Here is a 22,998-nt window from a genome sequence, read left to right on the forward strand (position 1 = left end):
CTATTGTCCATTTTCATCAATAAATAAAAGCATAAAATGACAGGAGCTTCGACGCTTTTGACAGGCCTTATGAACAATGTTTAAATGCCTGATGACGCAAAGGCCATAACAAACAATTGCTTGTGGATCTCCTTCGCTCAAAGCAGTGAAAGGTTAAACATATGTAATGTCAAAAATTAATTTTTTCCGACTATAAAAGCTCCGACTTGAAGTTACAAGAGTACTTGTATAGTTGCTGCTTTAAGATGAAGCTGATGCCTTGTTCCTTTTTGTTGTGCTTCTTAGCAATACTTGTCGATGCGAAACCTGGAGAAATACTGCTTGACGAGGAAGACAATTATTGGCAATATCAAGACATGCAAAAGGCAAGTTCGAATTTAATTTGACGTGATGTTTTTGCGATATTTAGTAAGCCATATCACTCAAGTGAGATAGTCAAGTACATTCTGCCACATATCATTCTGAAAAGAGTTTATATGAACTGATGAATTTCAGTATGATTAAAATGGGAAAGAACAAATATAATTACTATATATTAAATTTGTGCTCGTTACTTGAAAATGTTAATGGGTTACAATTACAAATTACCGAGCCTAAAATATAATGGATTACCGTTAAAAATTACTTTCGCCCCAAAAAATAACGGATTACTTCACTTGTTACGTTACAAATTAGTTTCACGTTACGTTTTACGTAAATTAATCCAGAAAATAATAGAAGCAATTTTGCTATTTTGTGAAAAAGGTTCTGCTACACTAATTTTCCTTTCTCATGCGCCCGACTTATGGTGGTCTTTCTAAAAACAAAATCTCAAATTTAAGAGAAACAGTGTAGGTGTACGCCGTTCACCTGCAAGCTGACAAGGCACCGAAAGCTGCAACCACACACTCCATTCCGCTAGCTTATGGCATCCAAAAATGACCCCTCAAATTGTGCAGACAAATTCCTAGCGGTGCGCATCCTCAGTAGCAGTGTCTACCTCTGCTGCGAGATTCGGAGCTAAAGAAGCGATCTACGAAAGCTACCTTTTAACTCGGGTGTTTCGCCTGGTATTCACAAGAAAACAAACACTTGGTTCTAGCGTTACAATGTATAGCCTCTTTAAAAAAAAAAAAACGACTAAATTTGCATATTTTGATCTGCTGTAGTCTCCATACTTAATTCAGTTAGGAAAATAAAAGTGTTTAAACGGATCCCTTAAAGATGGCTACATTTCCCTTGGTCAGAAAAGAGTTAAGGATCACGGGAATTGATGTTGAATTTGCTGTCTTCAAGAAAGCCGTCGATGAGTTTTACTTCTCCCTTTTACGGAAGACTGCTCCCCCGGTGCGTCGATCGATCCCTTTTGCCGTCATGCCCTCGAGCATGGCCGTCCAGGGTGGGTGAAACTGCTCGTCAGAATGGGTGAAGCTGTACGTTGAGTCGTACTGTAACCGTTGGTCAGCGGATGGTACGGGGTGGTTCGTACCGATGGCTACTTTGGCTTAGCCGAAGAATCTCTTCAGTCAGCTGGGCCATCAATGTTGACACCGAGCTAGTTAGGAATTTCGGGAGCACCGTGCCGGAAAAAGATGGCCTACACGAAAAACATTGGCGACTTCTGCAGCAGTACCAGATAATAAATAATAAATAATAATAATAATAATCTCTTTCTTTTCCTTTATGTACAAAAAAGGAAATAGGGGGAAATGCTGCGTGACTTGCAGCTTGGCGAGGCCCTACCCTCTGTGGCAGACAAACAGCTGAAACCTTTTAGACAACACAAGCGTAAAAAACAAGATACTTCACCTTATTACATCGATTAGCTACAAAAAATGTTGTAACCATTGTTTCTAATAACATATCATGTAACATACGTCCCTTGATTTTTTAGTAATGCCAATATTTTCACTTTCGACCTTATTTAAAACAACGCTGGCCTATATCTTAAAGAGGTTATTCTATAATTAGTGCGGTGAGTATTCACACACCAGTTCTGGCTATGTCTTCTTTCATGCGTCCGGTTTGTTCTCACCAAGCCCGACAGCACGGAAAGAAAAAAGTTGTTATTTTGTCTTACTACCGTACTGTAGACTCCCATCAAACGATAGTTGTACAAATGATTAATTATCACAATCTGTTTTCAAAAAAGCTCCTCAGAAGGATTAAAAAAAAAGAAGATTTTCAATTGTGAAAAATACCTTCTGTGTTAGAAGTAGTGATGTTAAATTTTGTTTCGTTGATCTTCCCCAGACCAGTTGACAGTACACGTAATGAGTGAAAATCAAAGAAATAATAAAAGAGGAACTTCACTCGCGCGGGAAACATAAATTGAGTTTTAGATATAATTGCAATTGCTTTGCAAACGTTTGGGGGGATACATTGAAAGTGTTCAGTTCAAGAATGTGATTCAGTAAAATGACACCAAGAATCTTAACGGTTTTTGCAATCTCTAAAGAAGATGAATTCATCGTGATACTTAAAGGCCACGAAATTTTACGATTCCGTGACCTAAACAGTATGCATTTAGTTTTGTCTGTGTTTATTTTTAGTCCATTGACTTGCGTTCATAAGTGTTGTTTTTCGAGAACAAATGCCGCCGTAATTTTGATCTTAGAAGTCGCTTGGCGCTTAAGAAAACGAGAGGTACTGCCCGCATATGAAATATGCCTAACGTTTGGTGCACATTGTTTGATATCTTTTATAAAAATTATAAATAACAGCGACCCAAGTACACTTTTTTGGTTGACTCCAGTCGACTTTTTTTGGTTGCTAAATTATACTTATTTAGGCTAGCTAACTGCGTTCGATATTGCAAATATGATTAAAACAGTTTAAGTCCAGTTCCGAGGATATCATAGTGCTGTAACGTTTTTTATAGTATGTTACGATTAATTAAAACAAAGAGCTAAGAAATGTCAACGTTCACACCTAAAATAAGCTCTTTTTTTCTTATATATTTTAATATTTCTTCTTTTTGCATTATCAACGCTGTTTCAGTTGAACGCTTGTTCCAAAGACCCCGTTGAAAATTAAAGTGTAGGCGTTCTTTTTCTAGATAAGAAGAAAATCTGTGGTGCATTTCCTTTTCCCGACTTTCGAAAAAAATCTATAATAAGAAAATCGGTCTATCATTTTTAATTATCTTCTTATCGCCGCCTTTAAGATAAGCACAACTTTCGCAACCCGCATAGTGTTTGGAAAACAGCCAGTTGAAATGGACACGTTAAATATATACGTCATCTGTCGGATGTAAAGAGAAAGACTGTATAATAACCTTTGATATAACTAAGTGGACCAACCTATTTCCAAACACCGCAGCGTCACCTGCTATGCTAACGAAGTAATTATTAGACGCATTCTACAAAGAACACCCAAAAAGTGTACCTCTTTTGCAAGTTACTTAATCTAAATTATGTTCCTGCGTATATGGATTCGTTACGCTATTACTTTGTTTCCAGAATACTCCTGCTTCCTTGTTATCTTCTTGCTTGAAGAGGTTTATATTATAGGTGGACTTCGCACGTTTCTACATATCAACACGCTTATGTCGATACGTTTTAAAACTCTATAAATCCTCTGGGTTTCTCCTTTTCAAAAAATTCTAAAGCAGACTTTTTTTTCGTCTATTTTGTTCAAAAGCTCACTTTTCATCCGAGGCTTGCGAATTCTTTTCCACTGCTTGGCGGCCCCGTGTGAAAAACTCTCCTCGCACAAATTTTGAAATGCCTGTAGAAAGTCTTCATACCTAACGTCCGCGTTTGTTTGCAAAGAAATTTGGTTCTAGTCAATTACATTTAAAGACGCCCAGAGTATTCTGATGCAGTGTTTGTTATGTTTTGAATTTGAAAAGTACGCTGCGCTGAACCTTTCTTAAGTTTATGAGGTGTGTTTATTAACATAAATATCGGGAGATTATCACTGATATCGGTGCTAATAGCGTTAGGGGTGATGGGGGACGCATCGTGGTTCCTAAGAAAAAATAAATAAGTGTAGCCGTTGTGGATGTAATTCTTGCTGCTGAAATTGCCGTTATTTTAAAACCGTTAACGGCAATGCTTGAATCAAGCGCTTTTTTATAAGTTGTATTTTCCTAGCATGTTATATTGAAGTCTCCGCGAAGAAAAATAATATACTTGTTTTCTACTAAAAAGTTTAGTAAGCCGTTAAAGAAGTTTAACAAATTATTCCCGATTCCAGGTGATGGACGATAAACCACAGCAACGATATATGTGCCACAGCGCAAACACAGAAACTCAAAATTACCCATAACTTGAGTAAATTACAATACTAGTTCGCATTTGTAGTCATTTCGTGCAAGCGATGACGCGTCTCGCCACCACCTCTTTTTTTATTACGGCAGAGTGAGCAATTTTGATATTCTGGCAAAGTAAAAATGCAAAATTAATCTCTATGCCAACTTTCCGAGAACATGATAACCGAGAAAGAAAAACCAAGGCGACCAAACAGTACATACAAACTGTCATCTGTTTCTTTGGCTTACCGAACGTTCAAGCGAACAAAAGATAAACAAACGGGTTCTTTGTGTACAATATATAGCACGGAAAGTCATGCAGAGCGATAGCAACTTGGGACTGAGACAGAAGGCGTCAAGCCTTTGAAGGCGCTTTCCTCTCAGAGTCTTACCTAAAGATGGGAAATATCGATCGGCGTCGTTTTTTATATGAATCACTCGTGCCCCTGCAGTCCTTCGCACAGGAGCTTTTCCGCCTGTGTGCCATGCAAACGCATGTCCTTTTTTTTTTTTGCCTGATTGTTCGCTTATTGTAAAAGATATTTGCCGTCCCTTCTACATTTTCTTGTATAACAATATGTAGCATACTGTTCTTTAGAGTATTCCCTTTCTTTGGCTACGCGTCCGTGCCTTGTTGCCTCGCAAAGTGAACAATATTTCCGGGGACGTTATCTTGCCCCGCGGGCAGCCTGTGAACAGACACGATATTGTTCTGTGCTAGTTCGGGGACCTTGAGGTTGTTAGCAACTTGGTGTAATGAGATCATCAGCTACTCGCCCTGCACCGCAGGGGTCCCGTGAATTTTCGAGGTTCAGTCGCCTACTCAGAAATTCCAGTTCCTTCACTTCCTCCAGGAGTTGATCTTGCATTATTCTGTACGCCTTATCTTTTTCCCCTAGTTCTGTCAGTCTCTTTTTTAGTTCTTTAATATCTCTTTTTTTGGCGTTTGATTTTTTTCTCGAAGTCATCGAACTGCATCGACATGTACCGGAGAGAATGTTCCACGCTCTCTACTTTTGCGTTTAGAAGTGGCAGACATTCCAGATTCAGGTTGATCCACGCTCGAACAAACGCAATACTAAGTTCAGCCTGGTTGTCCTCACCGCAGCTAGCACGCGAGGAACCACTCTCACACGTTGGACCCTGGCAGGTCTTTTTCTGGATCTCTTTTTCCTTTGTACGAATTCTCATTTATGGCCGCACATTTTCCGAAATGGTACGTGCTCGCACACTTCATAGACTCTATGGACCCCTAACCCTCTTCCATGATGGGCGACTGACATGCCTAATATACACTGAACATTTCACAAATCACGGAAACACGGCAATAACAAGGCGGCAGTGGCAGTTGCAGCCTCAGCGGTGGCGGTGGGAACTTGGGTAACGTCAGAAAATAAAGAAAGTAATGTCTACCGACCTTAAACATTGGATGTGCTCAAATTAGCCAGGTTGTTCAGTTCCCGTCGCCGCTGCCAAATGACTTCCGGATGGAAGCACTCTGCTTATATGCTTTCGATGCCCAGAACTGCGCCTGTGCCGGCCGAGTCTAATGCAGTTTCAAGGTTTCCAGAGCAGCAGGGTAGGCCCGCCAACGAAAAAGCAGCAGAACGCTGGCGAGAGCAATCGCCACAGCACCGACAGCTTGGTTCAAAGCACCGAGTATGGCCGAGTCCAGCGCGGATTCAAGAAGACACTAAAACAGTCGAAGTGCTCAGATTAGCTAATGTATCCTGCTGCCGCCGCCACTACCCGAAATAAAAAAAAAATTATGGGCCTTTGTGTAGGCATACCGGATAGGCGACTATCCAACGGTTCCCCGACACCGACGATAGGAATGGTCCTGGTAGGTCCGTTTCGACCTGCTGAAACGGAGCAGTAGGAGTCGCAATCAGTTCTAGGGTCCTGATATCTTCTTTGGAGGTTTCTTGCGGCGTTGGCACTCATGGCACAGTCTTGTGTACTGGCGAACTGTCTTCGGAAGATTAGGCCAGTAGTACTTCTCACGAAATCGGGCCAGGGTCCTACTGTAACCGTGACGTCCGGATGTCAGGTCGTCATGACAGGCTTGGAAGATCTTTTCTTGAAGACCGGAAGAGATCGCCAAGAGCCGCGTCGAGTTGCTGTATCTAAAATTATTCTTGTAGATGACACCTTGTTGAATGGCGAAGGTTGACAATGGTCTTGAGAAGACACGGATAACTGTACACCCTCGTCCTTCCAAGTCCTCTTTCAGAGTCCGCAGTACAGGACCGTCGCGCTGGAGTTTCGCCATGCCATTGACGTTCCTGCTCCCAGAAAGCTCTCGTCGTCGCCGTCGGTGCAGGTAGGAGCTGACTCAACGGGGCTCTGGACAGGCAGTCGGGTTCGCAGTCCTTTCTGCCTGACTCTAAGACGGTCACGTCGGACTCTTGCGACCGTAGGTTTCAATGAGCGAGGCGCCCTGATGGATCTTTAATGTTGTCGAGCCGGCAACATAGTGCCTTTGACCGCTCGAAACGGGTTCCGTACAAATACTGTCGGTATTTAGTTACCGGCCAGACAACGGTATGACATTCCTTATCCGTCGTCGAGTAATTTTGCTCCGCGTCCCAAAGGGTGTGGCTAGCGTAGGCGATCACTCGCTCGGGTTTTTCTTGCCTCGTCTCGACTATTAGTAATGCCGCGTAGCCGTAGCCCTAGTTGCAGGTAGAGACAAAGGCGGTATATGTGATCGGCATCCCCGCAGTGGCAGCACAGCGGCCAACGGGCGGCCGTTCGCTGCACGTCGGCCTTTATCGGTGCAGGAAGTTCAGGTGGGCGTACTGGGCCGGGTCGTCTTGGTGTTGAACATAATGTTGCCTGACCGTGTCCCGTCGAGTCGGCGCCTGGTACTGGCGAGGAACTAGGGGGACCTCCTGGAAATCGCGGGGAACGTTATCGAAGGGGCTTCATCAAGTACTGTTACAGCGTTGATGGTGTCTGCAGTTAAAAGGCTCGCTGGCGTTGCTCGCTTATAGGTCACCTATAAGGAGCTCCTGAGCTCCTTATAGGTGACCTCGCGGAAAGAGGCCGGTGCCAGCATTGAGGCTAGTCAATGCGGGGGCAGCAACGTTGGGCAGTCACTGGTAATGGGTGGCTCGCGCTTAGAGGGCCCGCTCGATGCTTGTGGCCTTTTTCACGAAGGCCTCAATGGTCGCAGGCGGGTTCCGTACGAAGCCCCCAAAGGTGCTTTGTTTTACTCCTCCCATGAGGATGTTAAAATTCTTCGTCTTTTCCTGCGCAAGGGGATCTGCGCGGTCGAACAGTCGGAGGACGTCTTCGACGAACCAGAGGAAGCTTTCATTTGGTCCTTGATCTTTCGCCTGGAGCAGTTCTTCAGCGCGTTTCCGGCGCTGCTGGTTCGCAACGGCGTGGCCTAGCTGCTCTTTGCACGTTCCCTTGGAGGTGATACCCTCTTCATAGATTTCTAAGCAGAGCGGGACCGTTCCATCCAATGAGAAATAGATTTTACGGCCCTCGGCTCTTGTGTCCATCAGTAATGCATATGGACACAAGAGCAGAGCGTCCATAGTAAAGTGCAGTAGATAAAAAGCCCAGCGTGGTCTTGACGACTCACTCTCGGACTCACGCGCTATCCAGCTGTCACGCCGACACCCCAAAGTTCGCTGCTGCTTTCTCGGCGCTCTTTAATATATTTCTTGCACAAGTTCACCGGTTAAACCTTTATTTGGAGTTTTACGTTTGACGATCCTTTTCTATCCGCGACATTTTCGGTGAATGTACGTGCGGGTGGAGAGTAAACACGAATCTCCTAGAAGTATGGAGAAGCGTTCCCTCTCGACCATGCACGCGGCATTAGGTGGTGATATAAATCGTTCTCAAAAGTATATATCATAATCTGTTGACTACACGTATAAGATTGACCTTTTTAAAATTTCAGTTTCTGAATAACCCCGATCGAGAATCTTGGTTGTACTATCGAACATATATAACGGAGCACACTTGTGTGTATGTGAAAGTGAACGAAAATCAACCAAATGGAAGTGATTACGAATTTGTCCAGGAATATAGATTGGGAACACAAGAACATAACACAAAGTAAGCTAGTTAAGCATTTGATATAATATGTGAGGTAATTTTTCAGACATTGACCACTGTGTGCATTCTCTTTAGACAAACGGCGACACTTTATGCGACTCCTTATAAAACAAAGATGTATGCCACCGAACGACAAAATAACAACGCAATGCGTATAAGCCCACATAAAGGTAAGAAAATAGTACAACCCAGTTTTCATCAGATGCTCGCTTACGTAAAATAAGTATTTTTTATGATATTTTAATATTTTATAGTAGCTTCTGATCCTAAGGACTAATCGCATGCCTTAAATTGCGGGCACAACGCCAAAGTAAATTTTTTTATGAAGCATCGAATGATGACTAGCTGATTAGAAGCTTTGCGGCGCCACCGTTGATTTACAAAACTGCTCTTACCCTTGCGGTGGCTAGGATCAAAATTAGTGACAACTGTTAACATCTGTTTGCTCTACTAACTACCAGCTCCTGGCTAGCTCAGTAGATAAAGGGCTCCGCTAGCCTTGGAGAGATTCCGGGGTTTAATCCCGGACCAGGCTAATTTTTTCACCAGCCACCAGACGCCTACAGTGCGCCAGTGGCGCATTATTTCAGGAGGAAGTCAATTTATTTTTAAGTGAAGTTTATCTTCCTCGGGGACTCTTTACAATGATAATTATACCAAATAATATAGAAAAAAATAGTGCGTGCACAGGCAAGACAGGCACACGTAAGTTTAATATCATAGGATTTGGTGTAGAGCCACATTCGACCCCGAGTAACTGAATTACAAGTTGAATTAGTAAAGGCCGAACAGTATTCTGAAGAACGTTAGGGAGCAGCACTAGAAGGCAACAATATAAGTTTTTAGTTTTATGTTTTTCTCAATGTCTCTCCAGACTAAACGTTTTTACCTTGTCGTTCCAAAACCTATCCATGTTTAGAGTTACGTTGGTGTCAGTCACTGCTAGGAGAAGTAGATTGGATCAAATAAGCTGATATTTGGCAGATATTTTGGAAGCAGCATTCCTCGCGTGACAAGGCCTGTGCCTCGTGCCTTTCCCACCGCTCCTTAGTGTCAGCTGTACTGAGCATTTATGACTCTACAGCCCATGTTGAATCACAATTTTTTCTACTATCATAATAGGAGCGAATTAAATCTTGATTAGAAAAATATTTAAGCAATTTGAAAGAGGCCCCAGTAGCTTTAGTTATACTTCAATAGTATTGTGACAGAAGAAGAAGTGATGTTCGGATTAGGAGGATAGAAGACAACAGCAGGGGCGAGATACGCTGAGAATAAAGCGTAGCAACTGGTGTCAGAAGTGGGATCCCGTTCGGGACACCGTCTTCCGGCAAGCATGAACCCTCCTCGACAACCTGCGGATGGGCTTCCGCAACCTGGAGGAGGATCCATCTCCCCCCGATCAGTTCGTGATCCCGTTGAGCCTAACAGTCAAGCCGATGCCTCGACCGCAATTGCAGCTCTGCTGGATGTCCACCACCAGAGGGCTGCCCAAGAGCTCAGGCAACGCGATGCGGCTCTCCTGGAGGCCATTTCAAGCTCCTTCGAGAGAACATCAGTCGCAATCGTCGAAAGCTTTCGAGCGTTGGCACAACCAAGCTCCCTACCAACCGGTGAAAATGAGCTTCCACCCACGGCTCAACCGACCATCGATCCGTCTGCTACGTATCTCAAGCTACGGGCGCCACAATTTGACGGCACCGACACCTGGTCCGCCTACGCGACACAATTTCAGATCCTCGCTGCCGCCAATCGATGGACCGACGAGCAAAAAGCACAGGTACTTGCAGTAAATCTCAGAGGGCCAGCATTACAAGTCCTTCACCACATGTCGCCAGAATCTCGTACGTCGTACACCTCTCTAGTCCAAGCGTTGGAGGAACGCTTCGGTGATGGGCATCAACGCTACCGACACCACACCCAACTGCGCCACCGGCGACAAAATTCGGGTGAGACGTTGTCTCAGCTCGCTGACGACATCGAGCGTCTTACACGCTTGTCGTTCGTGGGTTCGCCTGAAGAGACTGCAGATGCCGCTGGCACTGCGACTTTTTTTGATGCAATTGCGTCAATTGAGATTCAAGATGCCGTTCGCCTTTCTCGTCCTCAAACACTTCGAGCCGCCCACATTCATGCGCTAGAAGTGGAGGCCGCCCGTAATGCGTCACGATTGGCTACGAGGAATCCACCTGCAGCACCCGCCTCAGTCCTACCAAAGATGATCTGCTGGAACTGCCGACAAGAAGGACACAGCAAGATGCAATGTCCCCTTAGACCCCCAGATGCCCGACCGACGGGTGCTCAGGGAGCGTCACGAAAAAAAATTACTTTTACTTCCTCGGTAGCTTCACCCTCATCCATCTACCTCCAAGGTACAATGAATGCCGTCCCTGTGCGTGCACTAATAGACACCGGAGCGACAAACTCAGTCGTCCGACCCACATCCTTCGACCAGTTACACCTCTCAGCCATGTCTGCGGGACCTGATTCCAGTCTTCGAACTGCAACTGGCGCTACCCTTGCAGTTTCAGGACAAGCCAATGTTCCCTTCCAAGTTGGTGGCCTGCAGACGACACTACCTGTGGTCATAGCAGAAGTAACTGAAGATTGCATACTAGGAATGGATTTTTTAAAGACCCACAAATGCGTGCTCGCTTTGCTCAAGGGACCCTTCACGTTGGGGCACAGGCATTTCATCTCGGCTCGGCGACTGTATCAGTGTGCTATGCGAATGGGCTGCCATTAAACTCGCTAACACCGTGTTCTAGTGGTCTGAAAACTCACCTTATACCTCTCTATGCTGCCACGGCCCCTCACCTTCAAGAGAATGACGCTGTTCAACTGCAGAGTTTACTTTCACCTTTTTCGGCTGTATTCAGCAGTAGCGACACTGACTTAGGAAATACCAGTTTGGCTACGCACCGTATCATAATCGGTGATGCAGACCCCATTCGGCAAGCGCCTCGCAGACTACCACTGGCGAAGCGTTCACATGTGAATTACCTCGTTGAACAAATGCTCAGAAAAGGTGTTATTTAGCCAGCCTATGAACCTTGGACCTCGCCGGTCACCCTTGTAAAAAAAGGATGGATCCACTCGATTTTGCGTCGATTATAGGAAGCTAAATAACATCACAAAGAAAGATTATTTTCCACTACCACGGACAGATGATATCCTAGACGCGCTCGCGGGATCTACTTGGTTCTCCACCCTTGATTTCAAGAGCGGCTACTGACAAGTTCCCGTACATTCATCAGACCGCGAACAAACAGCCTTCAACACCGGCAACGCCCTCTATCAACTCACAGTCATGCCCTTTGGGCTATGCAACGCTCCCGCAACATTCCAACGTCTAATGAAAGAAGTCCTTGAGGGACTAAGCTGGCCCGCTTGCCTTGTGTATTTAGAAGACATTGTTGTCCTTGGAAAGACCTTCACCGAACACCTGACTAATCTCGATTTGGTGCTCAAGAGACTTCAAGACGCAAACCTGAAGTTGACCCCTAAAAAATGCACCCTTTTTGCTCTGGAAGCCCGATATCTAGGACACGTTATTGCAACCAGTGGCGTCTCTCCTGATCCACTGAAGTTATCAGCAATCACCGACTGGTCAACTCCAGCATCAGGTGCTGACGTGCTGAGCTTCCTTGGCCTGGCGACGTACTACCGGCGCTTCGTCCCTGGTTTTTCACGAGTCGCCAAGCCTCTATATGCCCTGACCGAGAAGTCCAAGGTATTCAAATGGTCTACTGAATGCCAAGACTCCTTTGACGCACTAAAGTGTGCGCTAACGTCGCCCCAGCGCTGGCTTATTAAAGAGACAACGCGCTGTTCATTCTGGACACAGATGCGAGCAATACCGCGGCAGGTGCAATACTGTCTCAACAACAGGAAGGCCATGAACGAGTAATTGGCTACTACAGCAAAGCCTTCACAAGGCCAGAACGAAACTATTGCACCACAAGACGTGAACGTCTCGCTATTGTCAAGGCTCTTTCCCATTTCAATCACTATTTGTGTGGCAGAAAGTTTATAATCCGCACAGACAACGCAGCGTTGACATGGCTTCTTGGTTTTAAAGAACGAGAAGGTCAGTTTGCCCGCTGGATATAACATCTCCAGCAGTACGACTTCGAGATTAAACATCGTGCGGGATCACACCATAGCAACGCCGACGCCCTCTCTAGGCGTCCATGTAGTGAGGGTTCCTGTCGACAGTGCATGAGCATGATTCGCCGTAATTCGGGCCTGAGTCACACCCTCTGCCCTTTCACCATCTACAACAGCATGTGGTCACCGCAAGAAATACAAGAGGCCCAGTCACGTGACCCTGATGTCAGCCTGTGCATCCAGTGGAAACGAAACGGCCGTCGGCCACAACGTACTGAGATATCCCACCTATCTCCAGCAGCATTAAGCTATTGGGCCCAGTGGGACACACTAGAGTTACGTGACGGGCTTCTGTACCGACGCTGGGAAACACCCACTGGTGACCGTGTCGTGTGGCAACTAGTTGCATCACCCGAATTCCGCGCCCAGATATTTCGACAGCTTCACAGCAGTCCCGAAGGAGGCCATTTTGGCGTCAACCGTACCCTTCAGAAGACACGTGAGCGTTTCTACTGGTTGCAGTGCCACAACGATGTCAAGTTGTGGTGCCGTCAGTGCGACCTGTGCGCTTCGCGTAAGGGCCCACACAAAAAAAAGTACAGGCGGTGTTGCAAGAACGCGTCAGTGGAGCACCATTTGAACGGGTCGCCATAGACGCTCTCTGTCCTCTACCACGAACACAAACTGGCAACAGGTTTCTCCTTGTCATAGTAGACTATTTCTCAAAATGGCCAGAGGCCATCGCTATTCCTGACCAAGCCGCCCCTGTCGTGGCAGACGCTTTGGTAGCCCACTGGATATCCCGGTACGGCGCACCCTTATCATTACATTCAGACCAAGGACGAAATTTCGAGTCACAGGTCTTTCAAGATGTCTGTCGACTGTTCAACATCACCAAAACAAGAACGACGCCGCTGCATCCACAGTCCAATGGCCTCGTGGAGAGTTTTAATCGCACCATAGTGCAGACTTTGGCGATGTTTGTCAACAACCATCAAGACGACTGGGACTGCTTTGTCCTTCTGCTCCTCTACTCCTATCGAACCGCAGTTCACGAAGTCACCGGGTACACACCCGCCATGATTCTTTTCGGACGGGAAATTCGCATGCCGTGCGACCTCGCTTTCTCAAGAACACCAGACCGTTCCTCTGACCCCGGGTCTTATGTTGGTGACCAGATGATGCGTCTCGAGCGGACATACGACTTTGTTCAAGGGCGCCTGTCTATCGCTTTCCAGCGAATGAATGCACGATACGACGAGCACACTACGCAAGAAATGTTTCAACCGGGACACAAAGTGTGGCTTTACAACCCTCTGCGAAGACGGGGGCTTTCGCCCAAACTACAGAGTAACTGGCAAGGACCATTCATTGTCGTCACGCGCTTGAACGATGTGGTACACCGCGTGCAACGCAATGCTTGTTCGCGCATGCTCGTGGCACACAGAAACCGCCTTGCTCGGTACGAGGTCTGCTCAGCTTGAACTGAACTTACTGCCCTTAATTTTTGAGAGCGTATAGTGTGACAGGAGAAGAAGTGATGTTCGGATTAGAAGGATAAAAGAGAACAGCAGGGGCGAGATACGCTGAGAATAAAGCGTAACAATATTATTACTAAGCACTTTTCACTGTTTTTAATGGAGGCGTGCATACCTCAACAAGCCGCACGCAAAACGCCGATCGGCTGAAAGAGTTAAAAAGACAAATTAGCAGAAACCTCATTTCAGACAAGGGAGGTCACGACTAAAGTGTTCGTGACAGATATTTTAATTTGATGCTTGTATATAAGCTTTTTTAAATATAAAAAGTAGCACGACTAAACCAGATTCTTCACTGATAACACGATATGTTGTAACATACGATTTGTTCCTTTATGGGCATGAAATCATTTGAGCTGCACAAATTTTCAAGGAACGTAAAAATATGCGGTTTTCAATGACGTTTCTCAAAGATTGTATTCCGGGAGCACCTAATTTTCCAATTCGCCAGAGCCTATCATGCCACGCCAAATAATTACAAAAAAGTGTCAACGTTCTCTTTGGAAGAGTGTCGAGTTGCGTTAAGACTGTCAAGTATTATAAAAAGTGAAATAAAGTTATTATCAATAAATGTCTAGACCAGATGGAAAGTGCCCATTTGAGAGGGACTAAATAAATAGCTTATTGCAAAAGAAAAAATATAAACGAATATATTTTTTTATAGTTACAAGCGATATATTCCGTCCCTGAGTGGTATCATCATGCTTCCCGAAGAATTTCACAGGCGTAGTAAATTGGAAATCTTTTTTTGTTTTAAGATGCCACAAGTGGAAAAAGATTCCAGTTGATTTACACTGACTCTGACAAATGCGATATTCTAAGAGTTCTGGATGTAAACAATGGTAAGTGGGAATGGTTTCTTTTCCTTAGTTTCCTCAGCTTTAAAAAATATATACGTAAATCGAAAAAAAAACTAGAGACATTATGGTGCGTTCGGCATCTTAAGCGCCCTAAAACATCCAAATTGGTCGCTCCATCAATGCTATTTATTTATTTATTAAATATTTTTGTTCTTTATTTATATATTACCTAGATCGCCCAGGAGACATTAATACTGGCGGTCTTTAAAATAACAGTTTTTCCCACATATATTAGAAACGGTGTTCCAAAGCACAAGTATTTCACAAAAGTATAATATACATAAAATAATGTTGCAAAACGAGAAGTACATCATAAAATAAGAGATAATAACACTAAAAAAATGTAGCAGTTTTATTGAAATGGGTAGAGCGTTGAATCAGAAGTTTTTGTGACGACGTATTCTGGTAGACACCTGAGCACCACACACATGAACGGCCAACCGACGGCTGATTAATGTATGATCAGGCACATCTCGACGCCCGATGCCTGGTCAAAGAGCTCTGCAGGACGTCCAATGTGGTCCTTGCAGTCATGGACTGATCTTGGAAATAAGTTTTTGAATATTCGCACTCAACATCTAAACTTTTATTTTCAATGGATAATCCACACTTGATGAAATGTTATCTTGGATATAAAAATATTTGTCCTTCTTAACGCCTGAAGGCTTCAAGGAGATTTCGCAGCTGAATTAAAACTAAAATATGGATATCTTACAATTCCAGGCGGCACTGCGGGTGCTGCTTCTTAACGGTTCGGACTGGGCTAGTCACGAAAGAGTCCTTTCTTCATCAAAAAATTAAAGGACACATTCCCGCATTTTTCTCAGATTATTTTTGGACGCTTGTCTGGAAGATTATTTTATTAGTTTAGGATTAGGCGGAAACAAACGACGAAGACTATTAGAGCTTGGAGGCATTGTACGCCTTCGTCTGTTCCGTCTGCGTTCCGCGAGCTCAGGCTGCATGCGGGGAAACAAAAATGTTGTCGTAATAGTAACACAAGTTAGGTTGCCATGCTCCCCAAATCTCAGCGAAACGTATATCTTTCTCGCAAAAATCATGCATCCAACTCAAATAAAATAAAATTTGATTTTATATTGGCCAAGTTACTTGATGTTCGAAAAAACAAAAAGCCCCCAAAAATGTGGCTTGACTCGGCCCATGCCCCGACAAATTCGTATGGCAGTGTTACGGTTTACCATTGAAACAAAAGAATGATGTCTTAGTTGCCCCTTTCGAATTAATTTCTAGAGCAACAAAATTTTATTGTATTTCCACGTTCGACCACGGATCGGATGATACCGCAACGTGGTCCTCAGCTAATCGCTCCTTCATTAATAAAAGTGACATCGAGCGCTGATTAAGGTTTTCTCTTCTCCTATGGCACCATGGTGCGTAAACAAATAATATATTCATCCGCGCGCAACCATAACTGAAGCCCAATACCAATGAAAAAATGCAGAACTCACTGGCAGACAAACTCGAAAAAAAATATTAAACAGACTAAATAAAAAATCCTAAAGCTGTCTAAGAAGTCATTCAACAATGAAATAATTTTAGCATCTCTTTTCGGTTTGAAAGTGATGCGGAGCGATTCCCAGTTTTGGGTGTTTCAGTCCAATAAAATACTCAAGCGCAACGAGTGTGCGCCTGAATTTGTGATAGTATTCAAACTTAAAGCTCAAGTACATGCAGAATGCAACCAGGACTGCCTTACCAGGCGACGCGACTTCGAAGTGACTTGCAATCCCACGTTGCTGGTCACCACACGACCAAGTAGGCTTGAGCTGACAGCCACCGGGTAGATTGCACTGCCTGCCTGGAACCGAAAAAATCCGAAAATCATATGATATAAAATTGAAGCCCATTATCCCCAATTTAAAGAAAACTTGAAGAAATCTTTGTTTTTCTCAGGCGCATTTGGAGCATTTGATGGGCCACTGATGCCATCGTTGAACAGCATTTGCGTTAGTCAACTGCCACTTTAGCTGTTGACGAACTACTTGTGAAGCAACACTATAAAAAAAATTAAACATTGAAAATATCGTTAGGTTTTTCAAAACTATCTATTGTGTCAAAAAATATCGATAGTGGACTATCGATATTACTAGCAATGGGGCAATTCGATAGTACTATTGATTCTACTATCAATAGTTGGCTTTTAGTCGAGTGTAGGAACTATCGAAAGTAAATTTTCAAAAATCTGTCGAGGTTAGATATAATTCAAGCACTACCCAAAAAGGTAATGACGACGGATATGTGTGGACAGACAAGGCATGGTTTGGAAAAACATGAAATTGAAGGGAGAGAAAACATAGACTTTCATTCTCGTGCAATTAATGTAGAAATAAAACAGAAATGGCTGTTTGCTAGTTTTCCTGCGCAGATATTTTGTGTATTCATGGGGTTCAAATATAAGGTTTCACACTGAAGTATGTCCGTCTTTGTAAAACTCTTCAGTATATTCAGTATATTTTTTTGTCCTGCAGAGCACTCGCTGCGGAGATTTAGCATCAGGGTTTTCACAAATCGGTTTCAGGCTGATGCTTTTTTTTTACTATGCAATTGACACACATTTCTTTTCATAGCCCTAACCAACGACAGGTTAAGACGAACACTCTGCTTGGGATTTTGTTCTCTACTAATGACTATTTACAAGGAATTCCCGAAAATCTAAAATTAGCCGTTGATGAAAGCATTTAGGCTTGTGTTTCATGATATATTGTCACTTGTTTTTCGGTTATATTTTGGCAGAGTTTAATAACGATGGCTGGGAAAATGTTTACCTAGCTGTTGGTATAAAAAAAAATTAAAATACAGAGGCCGTCCCCTAACCTCTAAATTAATATATCTGTTTAAATTAATGTAACAGAACTTTTGTGGCACTGAATTCAATTTGAACATGCCAGAGAAAATGCTTATACCAAGAAAACATTGTAATTGATGCTTTTATTTTCTCGAATTCTTAAATACTGTATGTTTGGGAACACGACGTTAACTGAATCAAAACTAAATTATAAAAACGAAATTTATTTTTGTGATTCAAGTAACAATATTGTTGTAAATGAGGCATTATTTCAGTTCAATGAATATTGTAAATCCGAAAGAAAATAATGCTTTTTTCGTTCTTGAAACTTCGTTGTTTCAAAAGAAACGCCATACTTTTCTTTTCATGCGGGTAAAGTTATGACCCTGCACTGTACATTTGATCCCCATCGTTAGCTTTATATTCAAGCAGGTTTCGGGATTTATACAACACATACATAGTTTACGCATCAGAGGCTACATAAATATTCATTTTTCTGATTGAGCTCATAAAAAGCACAGGGAACACCCCGGATAGCACTCTAAACAGCAAAAAACAAACTTCTCCAACAGCCTATCAAGTTGATATTTTTTATTCATAATTTTTCAATAGTATAGAATTTCTAATCTAATAAAATATTGTAAATAGTTTCTAAAAAGAGTTACTACCATTTTGTGATTGTTTTCAATAGGTTAATATCGTTCCTCGATAATTATGATGAAGTCCCTATTGCAGTTGCATTTTCTCCGAGCTACACGACATTTCCCGGACATTTTTCGTCCGTCATCGAATAAAAACCCATCAATAGCATTACGTTAGTTGGGTATCGCTATTTTATTGATATTCGACGATAAACAATTTCGCGATAGCCAACTATCGATAGTATGCTATCGATTTTCATGATAGCCGACTATCGATAGCACTATCGATAATAGACTATCAATAGTCGACTATGGAGAGTGCTATCGATAGTCGAATGAGCTATCGATAGTGAAGAAACTATCGATAACACTATCGATAGTAAATTTACATCACTGCTAACTACAATCAAATTATCCCGTGGGTTTGTTTTGGGTCCATTATTGTTTCTAATAGTTTTAATGATAATAATGACGGTGCAAATTCCCAGGTACGATTGTTTGCAGATGATTGTGTTGTTTATACACGATCTGATCTTAGTCGAATAGAGCAATGGTGTAAAAAGTGGAATTTAAACGTTAAAAATGTGCCCATGTTAGTTTTACCCGCAAAACCAAAAGTTGAAGCATGTTACCAACTGAATAATTAAACCGTAACAAAAAGCAAACAGTTAAATATCTTGGCGTCACTCTGTCAGCTGACTGCACCTGGAACGCACACATTAACGACGTTGTTATGAGGGCCCGCAGAGCGCTTTGATTTTAAAAAAAGCAAAATTTAAGGGAATCAAAGAGCTGGCCTATCTGTCTTATGTACGCCCAGTGCTTGAGTACGCCTGCACCGTTTGGGATCCTTCTCAGCAGAACCACATTGCTGCTTTAGAAAGAATTCAGAGTTGTGCCGCTCGTTTTGTTTTGGTGCGGTACGGCCGTTTTCAGAGTGTAACCGACATGAAAAAAGAACTGGGATGGTCAACATTGGCATTAAGACGAAGAAATTTGCGCTTGAAGTTTTTATACAACATCCATAACAATAAAACTGGCATTAATAGCTCATTTTACATGTTACCACCAAATTATATCTAAAAAAGGAAAGACCACATTCTTAAGGTTAGAGAATACCGCACCAGGGCGGAATTGGGCAAAAGTTGCTTTTTGTTAAAACAATTAAGGAGTGGAATGCCTTGCCCAGTGTTATTCTGTGTGCAGCGAATTCAGAAATGTTTTTTTTTTGAAGTTTATTCGGCCATTTCGATAATGCCTGATGGCGCTGCAAGACAATGATAAATGAAGAATAAATAAAGAATTACTTCTCAGAAATTAAATGCTTAATTAATAATTTTAAAGGTGTGGTTATAATCAGAAACGTGGTGCGAAGCATCCAGAACCACTAAATTCACCCACATTACAATAATATAAGACACGCACAGTATCATTTATGGCATTCCGAAATAATGCTCAATTTGGACGCGTTTCTAGGTTTTGGTTTTCTATCGGAGCACATCTCCGCGCCAGCATTCCGCTCCCCTTAGTCAAAACGCACAACGTTCTTGCGCTGCCACGCGTCTCACGCAGCGGTGAGTCGACACACTGGCACCGACGTCAAACAGGCAAACCAAATCTGACCGTCTGGAGGCTTTCTTATCTATACTCTTGTACGTGCGATGCGTGACGGCGCACGTACGTTGCGCGTTTTGGGCACAGGGAGCGGGATTGCTGGCGCCGGAAATGCACTTCGATAAAATATATCAATTTTGAAATGCGACCATATGAATAATTTTTTGGAACACCGTTAAATGCCGCGCGTACCTTATATAATTATAATGTTGGTGGATTTAGTAGTTTTCAATGCTGTGCATTAAGATTCTAATTGGAACCATAGCTTTAAAGTTAATGATTGAGAATTAGGATACTAAAAGGTAAATTATTACGTAATTATACTGAACGCTAGTAATATTGCTTAATCGGCTTTTTGGCCCAATCTAGAACAGACCACTACGACATTCACCTTTTTCTGCGCGATGCGCAGTTTTAGCAGGAGCGATTTCGCCTGCGTTTCCAAAAACACCTGTATATTTGCGCCGAGTTAAGACTCTGGGTTTTAAAATAAAATTTCTTGAATGTCAGGCGCTAAACTAAACCTCTAGCGTCAAGGTAAGCGATACAAATTCAACTGTGGGATAATAAAATACTAAAAATCTTAACGCATTTTTAAAGACTAGTTTAATTATGTTATCTCCTCCCTTCAATTATGCACTGTTTCCACCTTGGCGGCAATACCTTCTCCTTCTTGAAAACGTAAAGTTGCAGTGTATACATTAAAGACTTCCATGTGTTAAACCAGTGTAATTTTATAGGCATGCTGTAAAGAACAACTTAATGCTTGTCCACTCATAAATGGCAAGTTCCTTTCCAGCGGTGTTGTTAGTAAGCATAACAGTACTAATTTTCTTTATAGGGCGCGCCTGTGAGCTCTATCTTCACAACAACGCAGTTGATGCTGGTGTCCCTGAAAACTGCAAGAAAATATATGGTAATGCATGCGGGAAAGGTGATTCATCCTACACGCAGCAAGTGTATCACCCGTGGTGCAAGAAGAACGTTAAGGCCCAATAGAAAGAAGTTCAGGAGAGTCGTCCCAGTGAGAACCGACGGAAGAAGTTACAACCACAACATTACCTCCTGGCTGCTGACACTCTTTTTCTTTTAAGAATAATTATGGGCGATAAAATAAAGTGCTTACACATACGCTAATAAAACAGTCGTTATGAATCGTTATTTGATCCAATATAATTCTGTGTTTAAAGGGGCCGTGTTATAATACCGATTCGTCTGTCTTGTGTGAGAACCAGTTGTTCTGGGTTCAGGTCTGGTCCCTTGGGGCTTTCGTTGCCATTGTTCTTTTAAGGTCACTTGAACGTCCTATCGAGGTGTGTTTGGGCTCTGTGGGCGGTTTTGTGTAGGAATAGTATAACGGTTGGCCATGGGACGTGCGCAGTTGTCCGGATATCTGTTCGGGAAAAGACATATATAAGCGATGTTCTCAGTAAAAGTTGTTAGCTGAGTATGAGATGTATGTCCTGTACTGTCCCCATTCATTCCGCTCGTCTCGGTCTTAACAATGTTCAACCTAAACCAGCTCGCCTGGTTACAAGCTTTATCATGTGTCTTATAGTTCCTTTAAAATATCTTAACGCGATAGCATTCTTTAGCTACCACCCCCCCCCCCCCCTATCCGTTTTCGTGGACCTTTCTAGCCTCCTCATGCGCAGAAGTTATGCACAGTAGACCATTTCTGCTCTCTGTGCTTGTACCCCATTGCGCCGCGCATATGCTGAGCGAGTGGCAGTAGGTAATTCCTTCACCTCCGCACCCTCTTCGAAGGACCTGACGACTTTGACGTCAACCTCGACGTCATTCTAGAGGTCCTTCTAGAGGTCGTCCCAGACGCTGTCCTCGACGTCGCCGTAAACGTCATTCTTGAGGTCGTCCTAGAAATCGTCCTTGAGATCACCCTAGAGGGTCTCTTCGAGCTTATCCTAGACATATTCTTTGACGTCGTCCCTTAGGACGTAGCACTCGAGGTCGTCATTCAGGTCTTCCTTAAGGTCGTCCTAGAGGTTGTCCTTGAGGTCGCACTAGAGGTCGTCTTGGAGGTCGTTCTAGACGCTTTTGAAGTCGTCCTCTAAGACGTCGCCATCGACGTCGTCCTAGACGTCATCCTTGAGGTGTCCTCTAGGCGGACCTCAAGAGCGACCTGCAAGGTGACCTTTAAAAAAAATATTGAAATATTTAAATATGTTTGTACCTTTTTGCATATGTATCTTTGGCCACCCGTGGCGTAGACAACTAGATCTTAAGTTTAATGTTGAGTTGAAGGAAATATTGATGTTCAAATCCTATACTATAGTCAGTGACAGGTTACGAGTTTAGGGGAAGCTCCTCTTACCAATTTCTACTTGAGCAGAGGGAACGCTGGAGGGGAGGTGACCTCGTCTCCAGCGTTTGATTTGTTAAGGTATAAATAAATGGGAGTAGCTTCCCCTAAAGTCTTTACCTGCCACGAAATATTTGCGGAGAGATGTTTTAATGGCGCCCTCCATTGGTTCCCTCTGCTGACATCATTACCTTGCGACCGACAAGATCTTCGGTGTTTGTAATTAGCATAGTGGAAGCTTGAAATGATGGCACTCTTAAACCAACACTGCTAAAAGAGTCACAATTTAGTCCTTGCATTACTCTTATTTCCGACGATGAGAAATCCTTTGGCGACGTCATAATTCGGCCAATCGTGGAAGGCCGGCCACTGTGACGCTTTCAATCGTTCACGTTGCAAATAGCTATTTACAAAGAAAAATATCTGCTCGCGTGCCTTACGATAATTGTCACTGGGGACACCACCTGGGTAACTCTCTCGGGCTCATTTTTATGAAATAAATATTTTAACAAATGCTCAAGTGTGCAAGTAAATAAATCAGTGATTTAGCAGGCTCGAAGTATAAGTTTGGAGCACACTCCAAATACCATACCAATAGAATCTGCAGTAACTCTATCAGTAACTAACTTAAATTTGAAAACAAAAAATTCTACAGGAAAGGGACTTGCCTGCTATACCTTCCTTTCGAACACCACATTTAAAAATGTGTGTAAATGTATAGTGGCTGCTGTAAAACTACCGCACTACTACAGTAATTATAAAAACAATACCAGTTCGAAATAACCGCCGATGATTTCT

General features: G+C 43.1%; 1 protein-coding gene across 1 annotated transcript; it reads left to right on the forward strand.

Annotated features, from left to right (window-relative positions):
- Positions 1–245: 245 nt before the first annotated feature.
- Positions 246–20,879, forward strand: LOC120842733. Its single transcript, XM_040213906.1, has 5 exons — positions 246–365; positions 8,154–8,311; positions 8,387–8,481; positions 14,718–14,801; positions 20,722–20,879. Exons 1-5 carry the CDS (start codon positions 246–248, stop codon positions 20,877–20,879), a joined length of 615 nt encoding a protein of 204 aa, XP_040069840.1.
- The last annotated feature ends 2,119 nt before the right edge of the window (positions 20,880–22,998 follow it).

This window comes from Ixodes scapularis, unplaced genomic scaffold, assembly GCF_016920785.2.
Source record: "Ixodes scapularis isolate PalLabHiFi unplaced genomic scaffold, ASM1692078v2 PGA_scaffold5__190_contigs__length_132052651, whole genome shotgun sequence".
Taxonomy (NCBI): domain Eukaryota; kingdom Metazoa; phylum Arthropoda; class Arachnida; order Ixodida; family Ixodidae; genus Ixodes; species Ixodes scapularis.

What these genes read in the sequence shown, in the direction of transcription:
- LOC120842733 (XM_040213906.1), top strand. Translation starts at nt 246, where the DNA reads ATGAAGCTGATGCCTTGTTCCTTTTTGTTGTGCTTCTTAGCAATACTT. An exon ending in AATATCAAGACATGCAAAAG is followed by an intron (nt 366 to 8,153) that starts GCAAGTTCGAAT and finishes TTAAAATTTCAG; the next exon opens with TTTCTGAATAACCCCGATCG. An exon ending in AGTTCTGGATGTAAACAATG is followed by an intron (nt 14,802 to 20,721) that starts GTAAGTGGGAAT and finishes TTTTCTTTATAG; the next exon opens with GGCGCGCCTGTGAGCTCTAT.